This window comes from Poecilia formosa, unplaced genomic scaffold (assembly GCF_000485575.1).
Source record: "Poecilia formosa unplaced genomic scaffold, Poecilia_formosa-5.1.2 Scaffold64, whole genome shotgun sequence".
In the NCBI taxonomy this organism is placed as follows: Eukaryota; Metazoa; Chordata; class Actinopteri; order Cyprinodontiformes; family Poeciliidae; genus Poecilia; species Poecilia formosa.
In genome coordinates this window covers 140,349-164,103 of record NW_006800003.1, presented here as the reverse complement: position 1 = coordinate 164,103, position 23,755 = coordinate 140,349, and the positions used below count along the sequence as shown (strand labels likewise).

At 39.7% G+C, this 23,755-nt stretch overlaps 1 protein-coding gene across 3 annotated transcripts in view; it reads right to left on the bottom strand.

Moving 5' to 3' along the window:
* Positions 1-23,755, bottom strand: part of arfgef1 (ADP-ribosylation factor guanine nucleotide-exchange factor 1 (brefeldin A-inhibited)) — a 52,793-nt gene that overhangs the window by 16,802 nt on the left and 12,236 nt on the right. Inside the window, exons 2-13 of one of the 3 annotated variants that reach the window (XM_007554485.2) lie at positions 18,490-18,520; positions 14,521-14,677; positions 12,364-12,510; positions 11,230-11,409; positions 10,051-10,104; positions 6,602-6,980; positions 5,912-6,037; positions 5,519-5,760; positions 3,821-3,954; positions 1,724-1,958; positions 1,138-1,237; positions 741-880 (exon numbers count right to left, since the gene is read on the bottom strand). In XM_007554485.2, coding sequence (XP_007554547.1) covers positions 741-880; positions 1,138-1,237; positions 1,724-1,958; positions 3,821-3,954; positions 5,519-5,760; positions 5,912-6,037; positions 6,602-6,980; positions 10,051-10,104; positions 11,230-11,409; positions 12,364-12,510; positions 14,521-14,677; positions 18,490-18,520 — 1,925 coding nt within the window. Of the gene's footprint in view, positions 1-740; positions 881-1,137; positions 1,238-1,723; positions 1,959-3,820; positions 3,955-5,518; positions 5,771-5,911; positions 6,038-6,601; positions 6,981-10,050; positions 10,105-11,229; positions 11,410-12,363; positions 12,511-14,520; positions 14,678-18,489; positions 18,521-23,755 lie in introns of all 3 variants that reach the window. The other 2 variants (XM_007554486.2, XM_016672677.1) reach the window with 2 other exon arrangements.

The following is a 23,755-nucleotide window of genomic DNA, read 5'->3' as shown; positions in this document are numbered from 1 at the left end:
GGTTTGGGAATAAATCATGGTTCTGCTAAAAGGCTGGAAATAGTTAATATCTTTCCTTAACGCTGTTTTGTCGCTTCATTTAGTGCAAATTATGATTAGTTGGTTCTGGAGGTTGAAGCTGAATGGCTAGTCTGAGAACGGCTAAAACCTGAAAAACCTCAGTGGGTTTTTGCACCGCAGATGTTGTTTCTGGGGAAACATGTACTGAGGATCAAAAACTTAACTCTTTCGAGTTACTAAATACCAGATAGAAAAAGTAGACAGCATAAAAAAAAAAAATAAAAAAAAATCTAGTTGTGACATTTTGGATTTCTACTTTGGTAGTTTAAACTCGGCTGCTCTGAGTTTAAACTGTTTACAAGTTCAGTTCTCGGTTTGTGTTTCACAGGGAAGTCTAAGGGCGGGGCAACGCCTCTGACCTACATTTAACGTCTAAATAATTGTCAACTTCTGTGTAAATAACTTCCAAATTACAGACATGATGAAGTTTTATAGGCTCAAATAAACCATTGTGGCATTTTTGAGATTTATAGATGTCAATTTTGGTCTTGGTCCCTTCTCTAACTCGTCAGCTTCCCTCTGCAGCATCAGCTAATCTGGGATTACGATAAACAAAGAGTGTTATGAGTTAAAGGTATGATATTAACTGTTTATAACAGCACTTTACTTCATAAATCCTGAACTATCCCCGTAAAGCAGGCACAGAATAGATGAAGAACATGAGGAAAATAAAAATTCACCTGTTGGGGCGTTGTGCCGAGTTCGTGGCCTCCGCGGCCCTGGGCTATTTTTGAGAGGTCATTGACCAAGCGCTCAAATATATTAGCAGCATTCAAGTCACAGTCGTAGTTCACATAGATGTCCACCACACTTTGGGCATCTGAAGAGGACAGAAGGGACAATTTTTTATTTTTCACAAAGCCTTAAGAAATCACAGAAACGACGTATACAGTCGTAGGCTCAAAGAATTGCTTTTGAAACCACAAAAAAATTATGATTAAAATAGAAAGGAGAAATTATGCGATTTCTCCTACTACTGTCTTTCAACAATACTTCATTTTGAAAAGTTAATTTAATTAAATATGAGGTCGATATTAGTGTAGAAACAAAACAAGTATAGAAAAAAGCAGAGCAAACCTGCACATATTCTGGTGAGTGTTTGGATGACCATCCACTTGTGGTCATAAGAGCTTGTGGACGTCTCAAGTATGTACAGGAAAATCTCTTTGAAGAACACCTGCAGAGAGAGAGTTTAATGCATTTCCAGTGAGAACCAGGCAAAAGGAGCAACTGGCAACGCCGCAACACAAAACAAGAGCAGATGACAGGAGCAGGGATCCTGGAAGCAGGAAGGCGAGTTAATTTGGCCGAGATGAAAGAAGAACAGGTGGAACTGCTCACTTCATGTCCTAAATGACTTTACTGCTAATTTTGGTTGAGTGTTTTTTTTTTATTTTTATTCATCTTATTAAGTACTCGCTTTTAAGTTTTCCAACAAGGCAACTGAAGAAATGCTCTTTGTGAGCAAGAAACCAATCTTCTTTTTTTCTACTGTTTCCAACAAAATCTTTTTTGATCATAAGTTATACTTCAATGAATAAAAACAATTGTAGCATATCAGTACTTGTGCGTACACAAGACAATAAGCTTGCTATTTAAGCTGTCAGTAGAGCTTGCAATAAAAAAGAAAACTTCACTAAATAGACGCATGCAAACGTTTTACCTCGATTTGCATCTTGAGGTGGGTCTTGAAGTGGGAGAGCAGGGTAAGGAAGATGGAGAGCGAGAGCTCAAAGACTTCAGGCACAGAGGAGACGCCGTTCTTGGACAGCGCCACGCACAAATACTGCTTGATGGCGTTTATGAACATCTCGTTGGTCTTGAAGATGGGCCCGGCATTCTGCAGGATGGACAGCAGCAGCTGCAGAGACAACACCTTCGATCGCAGCTCGTGGGACCTGCGGCAATCACACAAAGGAAATTTGTTAGTCTTCGTATTTGTTTGAACGATTCTGAAAATGTTTAACAGAGTAAAAATGTACATTCAGAAGGTTATACAACTGCTTAGTTTGTAGTAATCTGAGTCAGTTTAACATGTAGGTCAGATGACTCAGCAGCGCTCGGAAGATGTTTTATAACCTAAACCGGCTTTAAGATTCTCCGCAGCTTCGTCCCCGATGTTTCTGCTGCGTTATTTGGTCTTTTTAACAGAAAACAATGTCCTTGAAAGGAATTTACAACCAATTACATGGAGAGAACTCATGAGGATGCGTGTCTGCAGCAGAGAGTTAAAAATCGTCAGCAGGATTAAAAAGAAAATGCTCTGGGGGTCACGGTCACAGATCACCTGCATGCACAACCTACATCTGTCTGCACAGCTCTACTGTAGCAAAAGGCTCTGGGAAAGAAATAGCCCAATTTCAACAAATAACATAGATTCAGCTAATTTATATGCCGACTTTAAATGCTCCTTTGCAATGCTTTCCTTTCTTTGTCTGCTTTCCATTTCTGGAAAGCAGTAAGAAAAGGAGGATCTAAGTGCCAAAACAATAACGTCCTTTTACTTTTTAAGCAATTTCTTAGATGAGATCCAACTTCAGTTTTATGATTGCATGCAATTTTATTGCCAAGAAATGCTTTCTATAATTGATTTTTAGTAGAAAATAAATGAAAACAGTTAAAAAATAAAAAGAAGCCCCCTTTAGAGCAGTAAGGACTGAAATCTTATAAGAGAGGCTTTTTAACAGCATTTATGTTGGTACGTAGTAATGGAAAGCATCTGTAGTGTTTAAAAAAAAAACAGATGTAAGGTGGGGTATGGCAGCATTTAGGGGTGAGGACAGAAGATCAGATGCATCGACGGTGATCGCAGACGCAGATCCAAAGTCTTTTGCTCTAGTTAAGCTGTAGACACTTCACATGTTCAGTGTGTATCAAGTTGTTCAGGTGAGACGGAGTGAAATATCTGGCGAATAAACCTTTTTAGGAGAGCAAAGATTTCAGTCTGATCCAGACAGAGCATGTCAGCCTTCGCGAAGCGCTCCGTTACACCAGAACTGTAACCGAAGCCATTTGAAAAGCAGCTTGGATAACATTTATTTGACACAGATTTGTTGAAATTAAGAATAAATTGATTGGAAAACAGTAAACAAATAAGAGAGAGTCAGAATGCAGTTTTAGGTAGAAGCCTGAGGCAGAAAATCCTGATTCCAGAGAAGGTGAAGCTATTGGTACAATCACATTTCCTCTGACTGAAGCATGGTCAGGGGAAATATTAAATTGGAGCAAAAGAAATAAAAATAAAAAAATTCATTTTGCATTTGTGGTGCTTTGAAAAGTAAAGAGGAAGGATGAAAAGGGCTCCAGTGTTTCAGGATACAAGGAAGTGATTCAGAAAATTCTGATTGATGTCTCATTGCCTCCACAACCAATGGAAACCAATGAAAAAACACCACAATCGGAGCGATCCTCATTTTAAACCATGATTCATGATGTCTCTGGTCAGACCTGCGGCTTAGAGGAAGGATAAAAAAAACCCCTGGGGCATTAAAAGGCCTTTTCATGAAGCCACCGCTAGGAACAAAAACCACAAAAAGTCCAACTCTCACGTTTTAAGCAACTTAGAGTAAAACTTGGCAATTAGAAGTTAAATCCAACAGCTAAATGAACTGGGAGTCTCCATTAGATGCTGATTAACTAATTAGTTACACAAATCGAGGAAGTATAGGAGAGTAAAAGCACATCTAACAAAGCAAACTCTTCTAAGATGTAGAAAATCCTTAATTACGCAAAAAAAAAAAAAAAACCAACAAAGTCTTACTTTGGATCAGGCGGTCCGTCTGATAGTGGTTTCATCGACAGTTTGCAGAGAGAGCGAAAGACCAGAAAAGCGTCCTTCTGGAGGATGTGGGAGAACTTGGCACCTGGCGGCTGGCCAGCTGCTGCTCCCGATTCCTGAAGGAGCAGAAAAACAAGCAACGAGTTAAAAAACGTCTGGTTTTAGAGCTTTTATCTTCCAGATTATTTAACATCAACAGCGTGTGAATATTAAAGCCTTACAGAACAATAAGATTTGTTTGAAGATTTACACCTCAGAGTAATTACGCTGACCTGGAGAGGTCATTCAGAGCTGGACGACACACCAAACACACGCTACCTTGCAAATTTTTTTTATTTTTTCACAACAGCGGTTCTCTTTATGCAAGTTTTCAAGAAAGGCTGAATTTTAGGTGGATTTGTAGAAGGATTAAATTACAAACAAGTTTCCTTTATTAATTAGGCAACCTCTGATGGCAATTGGCTTCACCAAATTATATTTAGGGGCACCAGAGTTTTGGGAGCTAAATAGAAATGCAAGCCACACTTTTGTAATGATTCTGTAGTTGCTAAAGACTGATATAAACTCAGTTTTCCTGGATTTAACTCTTATAATGTCTTAATTTCAAAATGTATTATGACCTTCTACAGGACAAAATGATAAGAAAACCTCAGCGCATTTTAGAAGAAAAAAAAAAAATCAGGTCGTAAAAGTTCAGATGCAGTGATTAGATTATTTTTAAGGATTTTTTGACGAGCAGCTTTTATTCCTTAGTATGTGAACAGAAAGCCTCTGTGTACGACGCGCCTGCTCACATTTGTACTCTATTTTCTTTCATTCATTCAGTAAGCAGGACGATTATTTATTCATTAAGAAAACGTATCAAATTCCTGATCAGCTGTAGGAGAAATTACCGCACACACCTGTTTGCCAATGTGAAAAAAAAAGTCCAGAGTCCAGCTGTGTCAAACTTGACCTTTGGCTTCAGAACAACTTGAGGAGAAGCGCCAGAGGAGATCCAGATGTTGCCAGACTGAGGGACAGGGTTCCAGGAAGTGAAATTTACACCCGCCATAGTGTAAATTTAACACTAATGTGAATTACACAAGGAACTTCAGGTTAACCTAATAACTTACTTCGTTGGTTGATCATCACCCATTTATTAACTAAAGCAGGTAGAGTTTATTTTAAGCCATTTAAGTTTGCGTTTTCCAGCTCTTGCGTGTCACTGCAGTGTTTTCGCAGGTATAGATTACACAGCTTCGACACTTCAAACGGCACACGGTGAGCTCCATTACGACCGGTTTCAAACTACTGACAATCCCTGTTCTCAAGGCCGATCTTGTGAAGTTTACATTTTTACGACAACAAACATCATATTGGATAACTAGCAAGTTTATTTCTATAAAGACAATGACTCGGTTTTGTCTGGCTGGCTGAACATCCAGATATATTTCTTCTGACAGAGCTTTCTAGTAGCAAGGGCCAAAGATGACTCGATTCAAGAAATAATTAAAAAGATAAATAAATAATTTGAAATGCTTCAGATACCATAAAGGACAATTTAGTACAATGGATTTTGCAGTTTTGCCAAAAGGGTCAGTGGCGAAGCAAAGAATGAACAAATGTACAAGTTAAAGAAATTTCAACACCTAGCTCAGTTTGCAAGGTCCAACACTCAGACTGTCTTCACTTCCTCACCTGAGTGTCGGTGGAGGAGACGGATAATCTGTCGTCAGGCAACGAGGGCGTAAAGCTAGCAGAAATAGGCGTGCCGGGAATGCCGTTTGCATGGACGTGCTCGCTGTCGCTCCCCACTGTTCCCTCGTCCTCCATCGAGCTCTGGGTGCCTTCAGTAGCTGCCTCGGCCGGCGGGGACTCCTCTGGCTCGCCGGCTGACTCCTTGGTGTCGGAGCAGAGGTTCGCCGGGTCCAGGCAGTGGCCTGCAGACACGACAAGCAGAGGAGGAAATGGATTGATAATCTCGTCTTTAAAACACGCTTCAGGAGAAAATAGACTTAGCGAGGCCAGATTGATAATTTCACTTAATACTTGAGCCACGTCGCTTGAAATTATGAATAAAGCATGTCTCGCCTCCAGCCACAGTGTTGACCACTTCCTGCAGAATACTCTGGACAATTTCCTGGGCTTTCTCCTCATAGTTAGGCGCTTCCTCGTCCTCTTCTTCACCTGCTCCTTCATGTTGTTTAGATGCTGCATCTGCAGGACACAATAAACGCAGTTAGGATCTGATTTATTTTACAAAAATAAATAAATGCATGAATGAAAACGAAGATGAATTCGATCATTATATTTAACCTGGGTACTTCCAGTGAGAAAGCTGAATTCTGCGCATTTTCATAAACAAAGTAAATCTCTAAACAAAAGCAAATGCATAAAAAAAAAAGAAAATCATGTTTGAGTTACAGAGAAAACTAATTTGATATTAATATTGAAAAAAATTCTAGATCAATTGAAGTTGTGTTGTTTGACCAAGCGTGAGAAGCTATTGGTGTATTTAATTGTGTTGCACTGGTGCAAAGTTATTAAATAAATATAAATATCTGGTGTTAAAAACAGGAACTTTTTAAGACAGTTCAGCGTCGGAAAGGTTTCAGGTGATACTAAACCTCAGATATCGCATCGGTACATCTCTAGTTTAATTGTATATTTTAAATAACAGGTCGAATGACTTTGTTGTAAACTCTAATAAGAGTCTACTTAATCCAAAAATCTGATTCATTTGTGTATTTTTTTTATTTTTTTCAATCTACGGTAACTCACTTTGTACTGCTGCGGTGGCTTGGTCTGCCTCAGTCTGCTCGTTCTCAGCCACACAAAACTCAGAACCGTTCTCAGGATCTGGGTTCTCGTCGGGGGCAGGCCGCTCCCCCCGCTCCCCCGGCTCCCCCGGCTCCTCCCGCTCCCCGGACGCAGACCTGCTGCTGCTGGACTCCGGGGCCGGCGTGGAAGGGGTGGAAGGCGTGGAGGGCGTGGCGATGCTGGGGGTCGCTGGGCTGACGGGTCCGTTGGCCTCTTGGGCGGGGGCCTTGCCGGGTGGGTGAACGTGAGTCTGGAGCTGCGGGGATTCTGGCTCGGTGTGCTGGGCTACAGGGGATTGCTGTCGGTGCCGCTCTCTCTCCAGCTGTTTGGCTTCCTGCAGCTGAAAGAGGGATGGGATGGGAGACAGACGCAGGCCGAAAAAAACAAAAAACAAACAAAACAAAAAAAAAACAAACACAGATGGAGAAGAAAAATGGTTATTAGAAAGCAGCATGGATTAGAAACATAAGTAGGAAAACGCTGGTTAATATCAACCCGTCTGCCTTTCCTGTGACGAAACTGAGCTCACAGCTCGGCTAGAAGACAATTTGTTCCCTCCCCCAACATATACTTAGTGCGTCGGCATACATCTGCTGCGTGTCCGAGTGAGAATGCACATAAATATGCTGAGAGAAAAACGGCATGCTACTCAAACAGCAATGAGACAAACATTGTGAATCACTTCATGCTGGCCGGTGTGTGTCGAGTCCATTTAAGTTTGCTGCTGGCAGAAAGCATTTCTAATGGAAAAGGACTAAAATATACGGCCGTGTCACGCCTGCTTCTTTCAGAGCAGACCGCCTGCTGGACACGGTAACATTTGGCTTTTTGGACAATTTGTTTTAAACTGGAAACCAAAAAAAAAAAAAAAAAAAAAAAAAAGGCTTGGTAGATTTAAACTTAAAAGTAATCTTTTACATTTACTAAATTGTTTCTTCTGATTGGAAGTGGTATCAACATTTGCTAGGGGTGCAGAATTAGCTTTTGTTTCTTCTAATTTCAGCTTTACAGTCTGTTTTCTTGATTATAATAAATTATATCATGCTTCTCCATCCCTGTTAAAAAAAAAAAATCTATGGCGGTTACCTACTGATTAGGGTGATGGCAAGGAGGCCTTCCAAACTCATAAACTCGGATCTCATAAACAAAGATAAATTGGTTGAAAACAAATGTTTCAACTGAAGCTGTGCAATTTAAAACCAGTTTTTTTCCCTAATGTTATGAAAATTTTTCAGTGCTTTATCATATTTTGAGAGATGCCCGTCTCATCACCCATCAGAAACTAACTTCCTTTTTGAATGGCAATAATGCTAATGCTAAACCTGCCGGGGGTCTGAATAATTTTAGGTTTGACTGTATTTGTGCTGTTTGACATGACATTAGCATAAAAAAAACACAACTTTCATTATAGGGATAAACGACACTAACAAGCAGCGCAGGTTTCCTCAGCCAACCTAAAATACTAGCTTTGCAATCCAAGAGTGTTTGTAGATTTCCAGAAATGAGAAGGTTGAGAAGAAAATCACACATGTAGAGTTGACAGAGTCTGGGAAAAAAAAAGGTGACACTTTCACAAAATCACAGTAAAACGGCATGACTTAAGGCTCCAGTGGGACATTTACATACACTGACCATGGGTATGCCAGGCTTTAGCTGTGCAATTATTTTGGGCTTTGGACAAAATCCTAACTTTCAAAGAATTGATGGAAAGACCAAACGGTGATCCCAAGCAACGTCAGAAATGTGTTGGGATAATAATGCAGAGTGACTGCTGCTGTGACAGACGTCTGATCATATTTCTCTCCTACCGAGCCATGAGCACTTCCACGGCGTTTGCTTTTCTCTCTCTTCTTTGCCAATAACGAGGCGGTAACATTATCCTGATGTCCACTCATTGATCCGATGACGTTGCCATCAGATCTTTCCAACATAACTCAGCTGTGGGAACACTTCCACCGCTCAGTGACGGCGGTCGCTATCGACATTTTCATGTCGCGCTCGCACAGCGTGACATGCTCAAGTCTTGTTAGATATTTGACGCTGTGTGCCGCATTTTATCTTCGTTTTCAGCCCTGAAGGATGTTTTCGATCTGTTCTTTTTTAGGGTGGGATGAGATAATAAAGCCTTAGAGTATTAATTGCTCTTAGTTTATAACATTAGGAAAACCTGAATTGTTGCAGCTGAACGTTGCTATTGGTAATCAAGACATTTCCCACAGCTTCCCTTGGTTTTATTCGCCTTTGTCACTAAGATCTGGATCTGATGTTGGCATAGACCAATCCATCCAAGTGGCCAAATATGATGGCAAAAAGCAGAGTTTGAATGCATGAGCCTAAGTCAAATGCTCTACTAAATATTTCCATGAAATTATTTTTGCAATATGCAATATAAATAAAATAAAACTGCAAATGCAATCATTTTTAAAGTTTCAATGATCTATACATTTCTGTTCCTTGGAAACCAAGTCAATAAGGCCTAAGTCATTCATGCCCATTATGAGTGTATGCAGACATCTTACCAGAATGTTACCTCATGAAAAATGGAAAATAAGAGGAAATGTCTGGTGGGAACACAGAGACTGGGGATTTTTCATTTACTGATTTACAACAAAAATCTCAAAAAAGCTCCTCACACAATCTAATTTTAATTGGGCTACTGCTTTTTTAAGTTTGAACACCACACCTCTATTAGAAGCTGCTCCATCCTAATTAAACAGAACTGTCGCTATTGTCACATCAAAACCTCAGTAAATTAATTCAACGACGCAGCCTTTCTAAATAAGCGATTAGCATCGAACGGGAGCAGACAAACGTACCGCAGGGGACAGACGAGGCAGCGCAAACAAACTAAGCTCATTATTTAAATGCCACCTCAGTCGGATAGTGAAGGCTGCGCGAGACCAATGCTGTGTGTGTGCGTGTGTGTGTGTGCGTGTGTGCGTGAACACACCATGCTGAGCTGCAGCCAGTGGGATGCATCTACACACAAATACAGAAAGTTGATCTCCTGTGCTGCACTACAGGGGCAGAGACAATACTTAAAGTCTGCCTCGTCTCTCCATCGCTGCTTTTACTACTCCGTCTGCGTCCGACTCATTACCAGTCACATATGCTACACGTAAAAAAAATTAATAAAAGAAATTCACCACTTCCTGGTGCAATTAAAAACCGATATGTCGTGGAGAAAGCAAGATGAGCGAGAGAGGCCACAGCAAGCATTAATGTGGAAAGAGTGTGCAGCATTCGTGTGCAGAGTTGAAGCAAAGGAAGAGAACGAATGAGTGCACGGATGGATAAGGGAAGAGGGGGAGAAAAAAAAAAGGAAGCTGAATGCGCAAACACAGATGCACAGGAAAGAGTTGAAAGAGTTCTGATCAGGCAATGTCACGGGCAGTCCTGCACGCTTTTACCTGGCGGTCACGCTTTCTGGAGGCCAGAGACCAAGATAGCTTGTGATTTGTAAGCTATGTGTCCAAAAAGGGGGGAGGGAGGGAGGCAGGTGAGGAGGGGAGAAGTGTCATTCAAAAAGAAAAAGATGAGATTAGAGTAAGCTTTTTTTCTTTTTGTTTTTTTTTTGCTGATATGATAATACAGGTGCATCTCAAAAAATCTGAATATGATTGAAAAGTAAGTTCATTTCAATAATTAAAAAGGAGCCTAAAATATTATATAGCTGTAAATAAATAGCATTTATTTATGCTAATGCTGATGATTATGGTTTAAATCCAATGAAACTCAAAATTCAAACCAATAAAAATATTGTTAAAAAAACAAACAAAAAAAAACAACAAAAAAAACGCCCATGCATTTTACAGTATATAGACTCAATACCTGGTCGGGGCTGTTTATGCACAAATTACTGCATCAACACGGTGTGGCGTGGATGTGTTTAGCCTGTGGTTCCCTGAGCAACATTTCCATCCTTCGCCCAGTAAAGATGACGTTGCCATCAGATCTTCTAACTTTGTGTCAGGAGTGGCCTAACACAAGGAGTGTGACGGCTGTAGTCTATGTTCTGCATGAGTGTGTGTGTGAAGCTCTGACTCCCGCCACAGACCACGACATGAGAATCTCCCCTAAACTCTTCAAAATCCTTGCATGACTGCAGTTTCCTTGCTAGTGCAACTTTTTCTCCCACACTTTTTCCTTCCACTCAACTTTCCATCAATATTCTTCCATACAGCACTCAGAGCAGCCAACTTCTTAAATAAAGACATTTTGTGGCACATCTTCAATGTGGAAGATACAAATGAATGTCAGCTAGACAATTAACTCAGCAGTCTCAAACACTTAATTAATTAATTATGCGTATTCAATCTATGCGGTTTATTACTTTAACTCAATTACTGAGATAAATTTGCTTTACAATGACACTCTAATTTACAGAGATGCACCTGTATTACAGTCCAAACTTATTTAAATCCTTATACAGCATGGCGTCTACCTACGAATAAACTTCTTTAGCTCATTTCGACTTAAAACTAGCTTCCACTAGAGCATTTTTCAGAGACTGTGATTCAAGAGAGATGCTGCGTGTTTACATAAACAACAATCAGGCGATTTAGTGTTCCTAGAGCACTTGAACGTACTGCTTGGTTCTCCATGCGTGCGAAGATGACGTTGAGCATCTGCGTGAGCGTGGCCTTCGCCGTGGTCTGGTTGATGAGGTTCTTGCTCGCCAGGTAGATGTTGTAACAGGTGCGGACGGCTTGCAGCACGGTGCCTTCGTGGATTTCTATGTGCTGGGAGGTGACTGCTGTCAGCAGAGCCTACGGTGGAGAAGGAAAGACAGGAAGTGTGAGCTGAACTGAAATCTTTGATAGTCTGAAACATTTCCTTATGGCTGCGTTTTCAGTATTCTGCAGTGTGTAAAGCAACATTAAGAGCGGCAGAGTGGAAACATCAAACTACAGAAGTAACACACAAAGTTTCAAAAGTCAAGATGATAAAAAAAAAAAAGAAAAACTTGAAACATTCAGATCTGTTCTGTTTGCTTAGCCACACCAACCTAAAACCACATATCTGCATATAAACAAATCTGAGACTTTCAAAATTTGCCCATAGTTAAAAATCAAACCGGTACTAAAACGGGTTCTGGAACAGTGCAGCTACATTAACGATTGTCATTTCACGTTCCTAATTTCAGAAAATCTGGTGGCATTTGGTTTTTAAGAACTGATAATTGCTGGTTTGTTTTCCACAAGTAGAAAGTCTCCTGTCCAATTTAGTCATTAAGCACATTTTAAACACCAAGTTCATAAAAAATCTACACAGAAAGAAAAAGAAAAAGGAAAGGCATAACACCAAAAAAATAAATAAATAAATAAAAGGTGTATAACCAAACCAGATACTAAATTCTCATAAAATACAGACATTAAATTGAGAACGTCAACTCACACTGAGCGAACGGCGATCAGGAAAAAACACGTTTTTAAAAGGGAAGCTTCCTCTCTAATATTTAAAGGAAATTACAGATTAAATATATTTGATATCCAAAGAAACAGTCAGATGTGCCGAGTCACCCAAACATAAATCGTAATTGCAATAGTCAAGGCACTTTGCGATGAAAGCGTGCATCATTTCCTCCAGGTTGTGCATCAACAAAACTAGCTTAAGTTTTGCTGTTTACTTTGAGTTGAAGAAATTCAGTTTGCGCAATCTGAATAGCTCAAAATGAGTTTGATTATCTGCGTAATGAATGTTGGAGAGTAAAACGGTGGGACCTTAATGATCTGTAGTTGCACGCCCTCGTCGGTCTGCGGTCCCTGAAAACACGCGCAGATGGTCTCGATGATCCTGTCGATGAGCTTCTTTCCTGGTGCTGTGCTGTCCGGAGCGCTGCCCGTCAGGTGACCGTACGCTATCAGCTTCTGCAAGTCACACAAACATGCCAATATGTAAAAACCTTAGCAGCACAGATTGATAAACCCCTGATGACCTTCATTGTTTTGACATCTACTGCAAGGAATAAAAAAATAAATAAATAACACCTGATTCTTCTTGTTTTTTTGTTTTTTTTTGCACTGCTGGCCAGAAGTTTGCATACTCTCATCATTAATTTGGGGCTTTTAACGAGGAATTTGAACCATTCTTTGTTTCACCGTAAAGTGATAAGCGAGAAAACAAGAATTCAGTGCACAAGTTTGAGTTTATTGTGTTTTGTCTATATAACATATGTCAAATATATCGTAGGAGATTTGACTGTAATATTCAGTCAAATCTCCTCAGGGATTATATGTTGTCAATTACAATATGGAATTACATTTATTCTTTTATGATATGTTAGTCAGCAGGTATTGAAGCCTGTATTGATTAACTGAGTATGATCTGCTGTAATATTATCATGCCATGACTCTGCGGCCTCTTAAATTTTACATGTGCACATTCCTGTGCTGGTCAGGTCGACTGACCCAGAGATAGTGTGGCAATAACAACCTCTCATTAGGAAGTGTGACTGAGAAAACCGAAACTGTTAAAAGTAACCCAAAACATTAGTTATGCAACTGGGAGCAGTTTGTTATTCAGCCTAAGGTGTGGCTTAAGTTGATAAAACTGCTGGTAATCAGAATGTTTACCAGATCTGACTGAATCTTTGCATGCATTTCTTTTTCTGTCTGATCTCCGAAAGATACCTTTTGCATTTTATTAAAGTTTGGTTGATTTTAACTGCTGATCTGTCCTATCACAAGCCTGGGGGAAGACGTGTGTTAGACTTTAACAGAGGTCGCAGCCATATCACACAACTTTTTGATAGCAATCAACGAGTTTCTGGCATCGCAATCAAAGACATTTCCATTCAGGTTGATGTCAAGACTCAGTGTGTCCACGTTTCAACCATCTTGCTATTGATTTGTGCAGTTAAAGAATTTAAAGTAGTCCTCGGTTATTACATCCACTTTATGCACAGCACCGGTGGCAGCAGGGCAGACCTCAGCATGACGCCACTGACGGTTCATAGTGTATTCTTGGCTGTGGCATTTTTTAGTGGTACCTTAGTTATTCTTTAACATCCTACTGCAATTATTTTAATCGACAAAACTGGGTGTCTTATTCAGAAAATTACCAGTAAGGACATTAAAACTGGTTTTGGCAGCTTTGAAACAGGCTAATAAGAAAAGCCTCTGGATGGGGCCAGCCATCAACCCTGTTGAAAATTTATGGATGGTCCTGAAAAGTAGAGATATTTAGCCTCAGCACTTCCTCCATATCTTTCTGCACAGTGTGCCAAAAATGGTTAATTGAAGGCCGGGCCTCATAAATATGACGGTGATCAGCGTTACTCACATGAACATTTTACATTTAGCATCCCGGTAAATTAATTGGCCAAATTTTCTTCCGAGGTAATTATCTATTTTTTTTATATATATATATTTTTTTACATTACTTTCCCCCCAATCTTTAGATAATCTCACCGTTTATCCCACATGGCTTTAATATATATAACTGTATTATCTTTAAAACTTTATTTTTCCCCACATACTTCTTTGAGATCAGCTTCTAACTGCAGTTTGTTTTGTATTCAGGCCTGGATAAGCCCCTTTGTTTCCCTATTTTGTAATTTGCTCCATTAAGGCCTCATCCAAAGGTAGCTATTAAAATCCTAGTTTAGCAAACCTTATTGGTCCTTCAGCTGTTTCTCACTCTTTATTTCTTTCCAATTCTGCAACTCCAATGGTATGTTTGAGTCCGTTCCAAGACATAAATCTTCTGTCTGTTTTGTTTGTCAGAAAGATTAATCCTACACTATCCATCGCAAGACCCTGCGTGAAACATCAAGGTTTTATTTTGCAACTAATTCAAGCAAACACTAAAGACAAATATCTTTTTCCGAGTGAAATCCTAGATAACCACGATGGTTTAGAGGACCTCCTAGCACTGACCTGTAAACAGTCGAGTGAGGTGATGACGATGCGAGGACATTTGGATTGACATGCTAGCTCAAACGGCAAGAAGTACTTGTCGGCCTCGATGAAGTTTGTCTTGGATTTGATGGGCGGTAGCGTGCTGGAGCCAGATTTGCCGTCTCCACTTGGTGGGCTAGGAGAGGAAAGAAAAGAGTAAATACAAGGGGGGAGGAAAAAAAACACAGATCACACAGTTCAATCTGTCAACTTGAGACAAGAAGAAGGGCTCAAAATCAGTCTGACACACTTGCACTTCTCTTGACATCCACGCATGACTAACAGAGCATGAAAAATTAAGTGCCAGGGATGTTATGTTTCACCATACAGAAGAACTGCTTCCCCTTTCAAAGCAGGAGCAGGACGTTAAAGCATGGCCTTTTGGTAATTCGGATTTAGATTGACACCATGTGTTTACGATGCCAAATATTTTGCCTCTGAAATTTCAAAGAGCAGCAACACAGAGATAAAGACGAGGGCTGCTGGTTTCCCAGACACTGCTGCCACACCCACTGCACAAGCTACAGAGTAAGAGGAAAAACAGACGACGGGTGAGCGCTACAGAGGGAGGCTGGGATGGAGGCAGACCGATATAAAAAAAAAAGGGAGGAGGGCCGCATTGTTTATGTCTTGGCAATGAAAAGAGGTGATTTCAGCCCAATTCAGAGGGACGACCTCAGAGTGCAGCAGGGCACAATCATGGGGGGACAGGAAAATACGAGGGGAGAGAAGGAATCGAGCATGAGAGCAGGATGAAATTACAATAGGAACGATTCAGAGTGGAGAATGAATTACAAAGCTGTGGAGAGAGGAGAAGCTGGACACTTTAACAGCCGAGGAGGCGGAGGATACACACTTTCTTTCATTTTAAAAGTATCAATACATATTGTCGGTTTTAATAGTTACCAGTAAGAAGGGAATGGATTGATTAGAGGTAAAAAAGTGGGCGATATGTCGATGGGCTGCCGCAAAAAGATAATCTATGAGTGACATTCTGTGCAATGCAGTTCTTCTAAGCACTTAAAGAGGTTTATCGTTTCTGGGTCTTTGGAGTGATTAGTACGACAATCAATGTATCTGATGTTTTTCAATCATTCCCCTTAGATGTCAGGGTGTTTCTGCACCTGCTATGTGTGTTAGCAGCACATGGCTGCTAACACCACAGCTAGTTCACAGTCCGCATCAATGGCACGTCCTGTTGATTAATACTTTTCCTCGCTGTGGCTCGGTGAATATTGTGCCATCTTCAGATAAAGCTGATGTTCAAGTTTCAATTCTTTGTGCCAGCCTAAGATGCCTGGCTGCTGACTGTGCATTTTCCTTTGCTTACCCAGCTTGTTTTAAGTGAATAAATGAAAGAATCCTTCCAGTTTGGGACTTTTAGAGTCACAAGAGAAAAAGTGTAAAAATAAACTTCAATTGTGACTCTAGCGATCTGAGAGGAAATCTCCTTGCTGGACAATTTTCACATTTCAGAAACATACATCATCTGACAGGGGACAGATTATTTAACATATTGTGAGGTGTAACAACAGGTAATAAGAAAGCATCTAGAAGCTAAATAAGCTGTTGAAGCAAGAGAAGAAATACAAGTCAATTTCAGCTAATTAGTTATCCTGTGATACCAATGCAACTTCATTGGAAATAAAGTTGCATTTGCTTTGTGAATGCATGTTTTTAGATTTTTCAATGAAATTACTGGAATGTAACATTTGTTCCTTAAATTCAACAATGATGGGGTTGCATATATTTTTTGCAACTGAATTTGTTTTTTGGTGTTTTGGATGTACAAAGTTTCAGACTTATTGCCAGTCTACATCACCTTCCCCTCGTATTAGTATGCAGTATTAGTATGCATCATCTCCAATTTTCCTGGAAGAAAGAGATGTAGCAGAACAGCTGTTTTTATAATGTGAAGCAGCTGTATGACATTAAAACATCTGCTTCTTTCCCCACAGAATAATTTCCTTAATTCTAATATTATTTGCATTTTAGTTTATTCCATGTGTTTTTATAGATTTATTTTAAGTAAATGCATTCATTACTATATTTGAAATAGTTTTACAGCTTGTCGTTTTAGTCCGTCTTACTTGGACATTTACGGTTTCTGATGGTTCGTTTTATTTTTTCTTCATATTCTTTGAGAAAAGTGCTGCGTAAACCTTATTAATACCCCCACAATGCAAGGAGAAACACATTTTAAACTTCTGTACATCAGTAAACAGCAAACTGCTTCATAGACATACAGTGAGTAATTTTATCTCCCGTTGAAGAACAAAGTCAGGCTCTCCCTGTGAGTTAATTCAAGCAGCTGTGATCAGTGGTCTGGCTCCTGCAGGTCAGAGCAGCTGTATGGCGAGGATATTTAAACGTTGAGAAGCTTTCTATAACGAGAGGACCAGACCAACCTTACTCTGGCTTCCCAGCAACAGCGATCTATAATCCCATTTAAGAGCACCAAGATTGGAAGCGTTTACTTTTTGGACTGAAAACTATCTGGTCTGTTGCGTCATCTGGTTTCACTATAGACAGGCAAAGAAAACTCAAGGGTGAGCTTCAGTGCTTTTTTATTGACAAAATATTTTTTTTCTTGAAACCAGGTGAGTTATTTTTTTTTCTGTCAAAAACAAGAAGAGTCATGCATGCAATTAGCAAAAAGGGCCATGCTGTGAAACCGGTGGACTGCAGGCTGGTGAGACGAGCAGACAGACCGACAAATTAACCAGCTAATATGAGCTTGTTGTATTTGTACTCGAGCAGAATGTAAATAATATTCTACACCAAGCACCTGAAAAATTTCATAAAATTCAGTGTTATTCAATATTTTGTCCTAAACTATATGTAAAAGTTATTGTTACATTATTAACTATAATAATTTTGCAGGTTTGGGTACAATTATTGCTTTTGTTTTTTAAAGCAAATCATATTTCAGTTTTAAATCTTTGTGTAAAGACAGTGATACTATAAAAACATGCTTTTTAAAAATTTTTATTTGCAACCAATAACTTGTAGATTGAGGAAATTAAGCAAATTTAATTTAATTCTGTACCTAACACTTCCTTATTGAAGGTCTGAGTAATGACAGTGGTGTTTTGAACCATATTAGTGAAAAATTCAGTGAAAGGAAAAAGTGTGGCAAAAACAGAGCACAAGCAAAAGCAGTAACAGAAACTTTATTTGAGCTAAAAATAATCAATAATTCATAGAAGTACACATGTAATTTATCATCCTATGTGTAGTGAAACTACATACCAGAGTTTTCCTTTTTAAATTGAATTGCTTTGAATAAAATTGATTTGATATTCTAATTTATTTAGATCCAATTCTATACGTCAAAAAAAAATACACTTGAACCAGCTGGACTGAGGCCAAAAGCAGCAGCTTTTCTGCAAACGGGGCGAGGAGACTCCACATGTTTACTCCATCAGACTTTAACTGTGAAAATTTGGTGAAACCTGGAGGATTAGTGAATGACACGAAGCGTACTGGGGACAAAATCAAGGGAGAGATAGTGTGTCAGAAGTGGGAAAAAAAAATTAAAGGTTGGAAAAAAAAAAGAAAAGACTTGGCAGGGAGAGAAGAAGATGTGGGGGCTGCATTACATTCCATAGTCGATGTTACTTAGCAATTCCTTTCAGGAGCAAAGCACAAATAAGTACAGGCCAAAAAAAAAAACAAAAAAAAACATCAGCAATAGGCGGGGGTTCATAAAGGAAACTAATAATGACCAAACAAAGGGGTTATTGGGGAAAAAAGCCCAGAGAAAAGAACCAAATCAGTGGGGGCAGAGCAACAAATGGCTGGTCACACACACACACAGCATTATGATCCCCTTTACAAGCCTGAACAATGAAGAACAGCAACAGAGAGGCCTGCAAATGAGCCATGAATGCAGCACCTAATCAAGCACAAATAAACAGAAAATCCATCAAATGACCAATGACTTACCTTAATTTCTCTGATTCCGCCTTAATTTCCTCTGAAAGAGAAGAAAAAAAAAGTAGAACTAAATCATTTTTGCAATAAAAGGTAGCTTTTTTTGTAAAACAGAAACTTTCTCCGAGGTAAAACGATAGAAAAACCACATTGTGATGCAGACATTAAAGTTAGTAAACGGCATTTAGCTGTCAAGACGTCTCATTTACAACACAACAGGCAGAACCCGTTCTCTCCCCCCCAGAACCTTGATAATATATCGCCTCAGTAGCTGCACAGTGCCAAAAATACAATCATTATTCACTCTGCATCATGTCTGAGAGATGGGCCAACATTGTGTTTATTTCACAGATCTTCAGGCAGCAAAGCAATTGAATGAAGTCACCGAAAACTGTGAAAACGGATATAGAAGAGCAGAAAGCCACGCAAGGGGAAGGATGAGAGAGGGGGAAAGAGACAAAAATAGAAAGCTGATTGGTACTAGACATTAAAGGGGCCTTCAGCGATGGAGTGTTTAAAAGCACAGATACAATTGGCAGCATTCTCACAGAATTGCACCTGCCTGCGGTTGCCGGGAAAACCTCGGTCACAATTATTTCACCGCTGCAAGGCTAAGAGTCTTCTCAGAGGGCTCCATTTAGAGACAATATTTTAGCTTTTAACATCCTGTGGAAATAAATTAAACATTTTTTTTTTTTTTTACAGCAATTAACTTTGTGTTTGTGGGTCAGCCACGAATAGAAGAGGTTGGGATCTGGAGCCGTACCAAATTCATTACATGCAGTCATAACGTGGACCGAGACATGGACTGAATCGAAATGAGACTCGGGTCTGATTTCTTCTTTTTTTTTTGTTTTGCATTGTTATGCATGTTCTTTACAATATCCAAAATAACATAGATTAAATCAGCAAAGTGACTAAATAATCTATGTGAATCTCGGATGTGATCTCGGGATGAAATTTCATAAGAAATGTATTTATATTCATAAGTAAGCAGCAACTCAAAAAGTCAGGATGTTTGTGCGTATAAAGTTCTTAAAGGAGGCCTTCACCTTTAACAAAATCTGTCCAAATCTTTTTATACGAATCATTCTCTTATGGAGGCGATAAATAATGAAACAGGTAAATGTGAATGTATGAGATTTAAAACATTTGACTGATCAATCTGAGAATATTTTTACCCTGAACATTTACTGCTGCAGGAGTAAAAGGAAGCTTTGGAACCGAAACGAATGACTTCCTCTACAGCTGACAAACTAATCGAGTCAGTGTTTACGAGGCTTAATGGAGACAAGAGCAGTGAGATGAGAGGTAGAAAATGTGCAGATGAAGAGATTTAGAATCGGATGTGCTAAATCCCAACAGGAACAAAAACAACCATTTTTTGGACTTCATAATGTTGTTTCCTGTTGAACACTTGCTCAGGCTAAATATACAAATGAAGCCAGAAGTGTCAGGTAAAAGGCTCAAGCATTTGATTGTCCAGTGGTCTAAGAAAGGTGATGAAGCATGGAGTGAAACTAAAATACATGCCAAGTTACAATTATGAGTCAAAATAAAACAAAACACAAAAAAAGATTATAGCAGTTTTTTTTTTGGCCCTCAAGACTTGTTTGCTTATTTCCCGTAAGCAAACAACTTAATTTGTTCACTTCGGTGTTTCAACTACTGCATGCAACATTGATTTTTGCATATGCGTCTTGTAAAATAAACATGTTTCCATCACGTCTTACTACTGTTGATGCGAGGAGTGGCAATATTGAAATGCGAAGTTCATCCTACAAGTCAAGGTAGATGGAGTTGCTCCCAGTGGAAAATAAGAAATCTGGCGCAATTTCTGCTCATTTTTCCGAGTGGGAAGTTGTAATTTCTCAGTTTCTAACACGGCATTTGAAGGAAACCACATTCCCAAAAGTACACACACTGTATCCGACATATACCTGATGCCTTATGCCATCTTTCTTACTTTAGCTCGAGTACCACTTCAACAGGAAACCTTTTAGAGCTCCATGACGAACGAATGAAGCCGTTAAACCTTGAATCTTCCCATTAGTGTGTAGCTTTCCCATTTCACCCTGACTTTGACCCAGATTCCAACATTAGATGATGGTGATGCATTAAATGAGTGCAAACGTCAGCAGAGCAAACGCCCTTTTACTAGGGAGCAATTTTAGGCTTTCCCTCAATCACCCGGGGGCGACTCCATGTGGAGAGCTCCCTTTCCTGAGCTGCACTACAACTTCGAAAGACGGGGCTTGTATTAAGCAGCAGTGTCCACGCAATCCTCGCTGGCCACAGTTAATCCGGACACTTCAGTGTGAGCCCATATGCCTTTAGGTTGTCATCTAAATACAGCACTAAAGCTGCCTCATGCTGTCTCTGCTCTGTTGTTCAGTGAATGCAATTTCCAGGCGAGGGAAGGGTAGTGAAGGGGGAGAAAAGAAGAGATGGTAATTGCTGGGAAAACTAGAAAATGATCACATATTTCAGTCCAGCGTAGAGTATTAACAGTCCGCCGATGGGGAAAGAAAACGCTTCCTGAATTTCAGAAATGAGTCATCTCAATCAGCAAGATTGGCATGGAAACCTTTCCCACTTCTAGCCACATATATAGCTGAATCAGTTTATTATATCATAACCTCAGTGGCAGATAGATGTATTAAAGCCAACAAGCTTCCCTCAGAAACTAAACAAAGTCTAATGATATACGAGCCTGAGACTTCAGGAGGGCCGGTGAAAAATACATGAGATGATCTACACCTCAGCCTGGAGTCGGCTTGGACAAAATATCCAATTGTCGAGATTACAGAGGACAGGTGTAATATAGCGTTTAACTGGGAAAAAAAGGAATGAAAAACGCAAGATAAGAAGATTATCAGTTGCATGCCTTTGTTAAGATGAGTGAAACCCTATTAGATGGCTAACAATACCGAGTAATAAAAGCACGACAACCTCCAAGCTTAAACAGACGACTGGGATGCGAGTATAACGCCTAAACATCTCGTACAAAGAGGGGGGAAAAACAACAACATCACACTCTTCCTCTCAACCTGATGGGTTTCTACCCTGCCCTGTCTGATATGCGTTTCATTAGGGACTTATGAATGATCCCCCTCAACCAAGCTTACTGTGAGCTACAAACAAAAGCTGATCAGGGTCTTAGATATCAGCAGCACAAACGCACAGTCAGCCTCTTGGCATGCAAATACACACCTGTAATAGATAAAGGTGATGAATTAGCAGGAAAATTGAGCCAGAGGTTAGAAGCTGGATTGAAGGAGAATCAGTGGTTAAATTCTAAAGGCAGACATTACTTAAGACTAGTAAATGAACTTCTGCTCCTGGATTCACATTTTAAACCATTCATACTTGGATGCTGGTGCCAGTGAGGGTATGCAAACAAGATTTTGAAGAAATGGTGGGCATTAATATTCATGGAGTCTTCCTCAAACAAGTCAACACACTTCTAAAACACATAGCGCCTGGCAAGTGTTTGGTTACGTTACAACAATAAATTTCCATTCATTTCAAATTTTCTGAAGTAAAGACAAAACAATGTTACATTTAAAAGAAACCGTCGGCCTGTCTGTCACAAGCTAACGGCTAATGCACAGACTGCTGGGCTCTTGTGTTTTATTGGTGAGCAACAGATAAGGGCTGAACGACTTCAGAAAATATGCAACTCTTGTACCGTTGTTGAAAATTGTCCTTTCGATTCTGATCAGTTTACATTTTTCAGACTCTTTATTCACCATCAGACAGTGGTAAAGAAAAACCGTCACTGTTAGCATCCCAGTCACTAGAGATCTACATCAGGTATGGACAAATATGCCACTGATATGCAGAGCGAGAATGCATAAAACTTGGAATATTGTAAACATCCAAATATTGCAGCCTAATATTTCTTTGCATGCACTGATATTACAGCAGAAATTATGATTTATAGTATTATGTGGCTCTAGAATAGCCCAAAACTGCAGTTTTAAATCGTGGATTGGAAGCTAGACAATATAGCCCTCTAAAAGCCAGATAGGTGTGGCATGCATTTATATTCAACCACGTTACCCCTAAATAAAGTCCAATGCAACTATATAAAGATTATGCCTTTATATAAGAAGGCGTCGTCTTCTCATATAAAGACGATGATGTCCTGATGAGATGAGACTCAAACTGAACTTTTTGGAAGATGTGCAAAACATTGTGTGCTCCAAAAAATGACACAACAACCTCAACCTGGCAAACTGGTAAAATTTAACAGGAGCTGATGCTGGAAGAAAATGTAACAGAGGCTGGAGAACTTGAGACTCAGGTGGAGTATTCATGTTTGATGAGACAAGACGTTAAATACACAGCCAGAGCTGTAAAATCTAAAATCTCAATAAAGCTGAAGTTGCAGAAGTTTCTAGTTGCAAATATGACAACATGAACACGGTCCACAGTTATTAATACTTTTGCGAAGAATTGTTAAGAGTACATAATTTGCACAAATGGTTTTGGTTACACCTTTTGTTAAGCAACGCCACTTCCAATACAAGAAGAAAGGCAGACAGCTTTCGTCATGCATCACATCAAAGTGCTCAGAGTGTCCCGCTGCAGCCAAGAGCAGTTTAAAGACTTACTCTGGTCTCCCTGCTCCTAAGCCCCACCCAGCCGGAGCGCTGTGACAAAGCATTCTTCAGCCCTCAGCAGCAGCAGCAGCAGCAAAGAAACCTGCAGGGAGTGTCTGCCATGGCTACAACTCCACACAACCACTGACGCTTGATTTACTGGCCCTACACACTCCTCGGGCGTGCTTGGGTTCACGGAATGTGTTGTGTAACATCAGATTATTCAAATGTAATCCCAGCTGTCATTTCAGATGACTGCATGCAGCATCCAGGTTCTGTTTGTATAAAACAGATGGAGATGGAAGTTTAAACTTAAATTGGTTTGTGAAGTTTGGAGCCAAGATGAGAGATTTTAAAAACTGTTCCAAAACTAAACGTAATCGGTTGCTGGTGGAAGGAGCTTTCAGCAGGTGGTGCGAAATGAAAAAAGTGAAGAAACACAAAGTTATTAAAATATATATGTCCCGTTTGAAATAAAGAACTGAACCAGGAGCTGGCTCAGCTTGATGTCATGCAAATTTAAAGTTTGTCATCTTTTCTCCTGTAAGCAAATCTATAGCTGTGACCCTAATCTCCTGTTTAAAAAGTCTTAGACGTTCTTGCTGGTTTAATAGCTATAAATAAAAAAAAACACTTTTGAAGATGCTAATATTTATATTTTAAAGCTACAC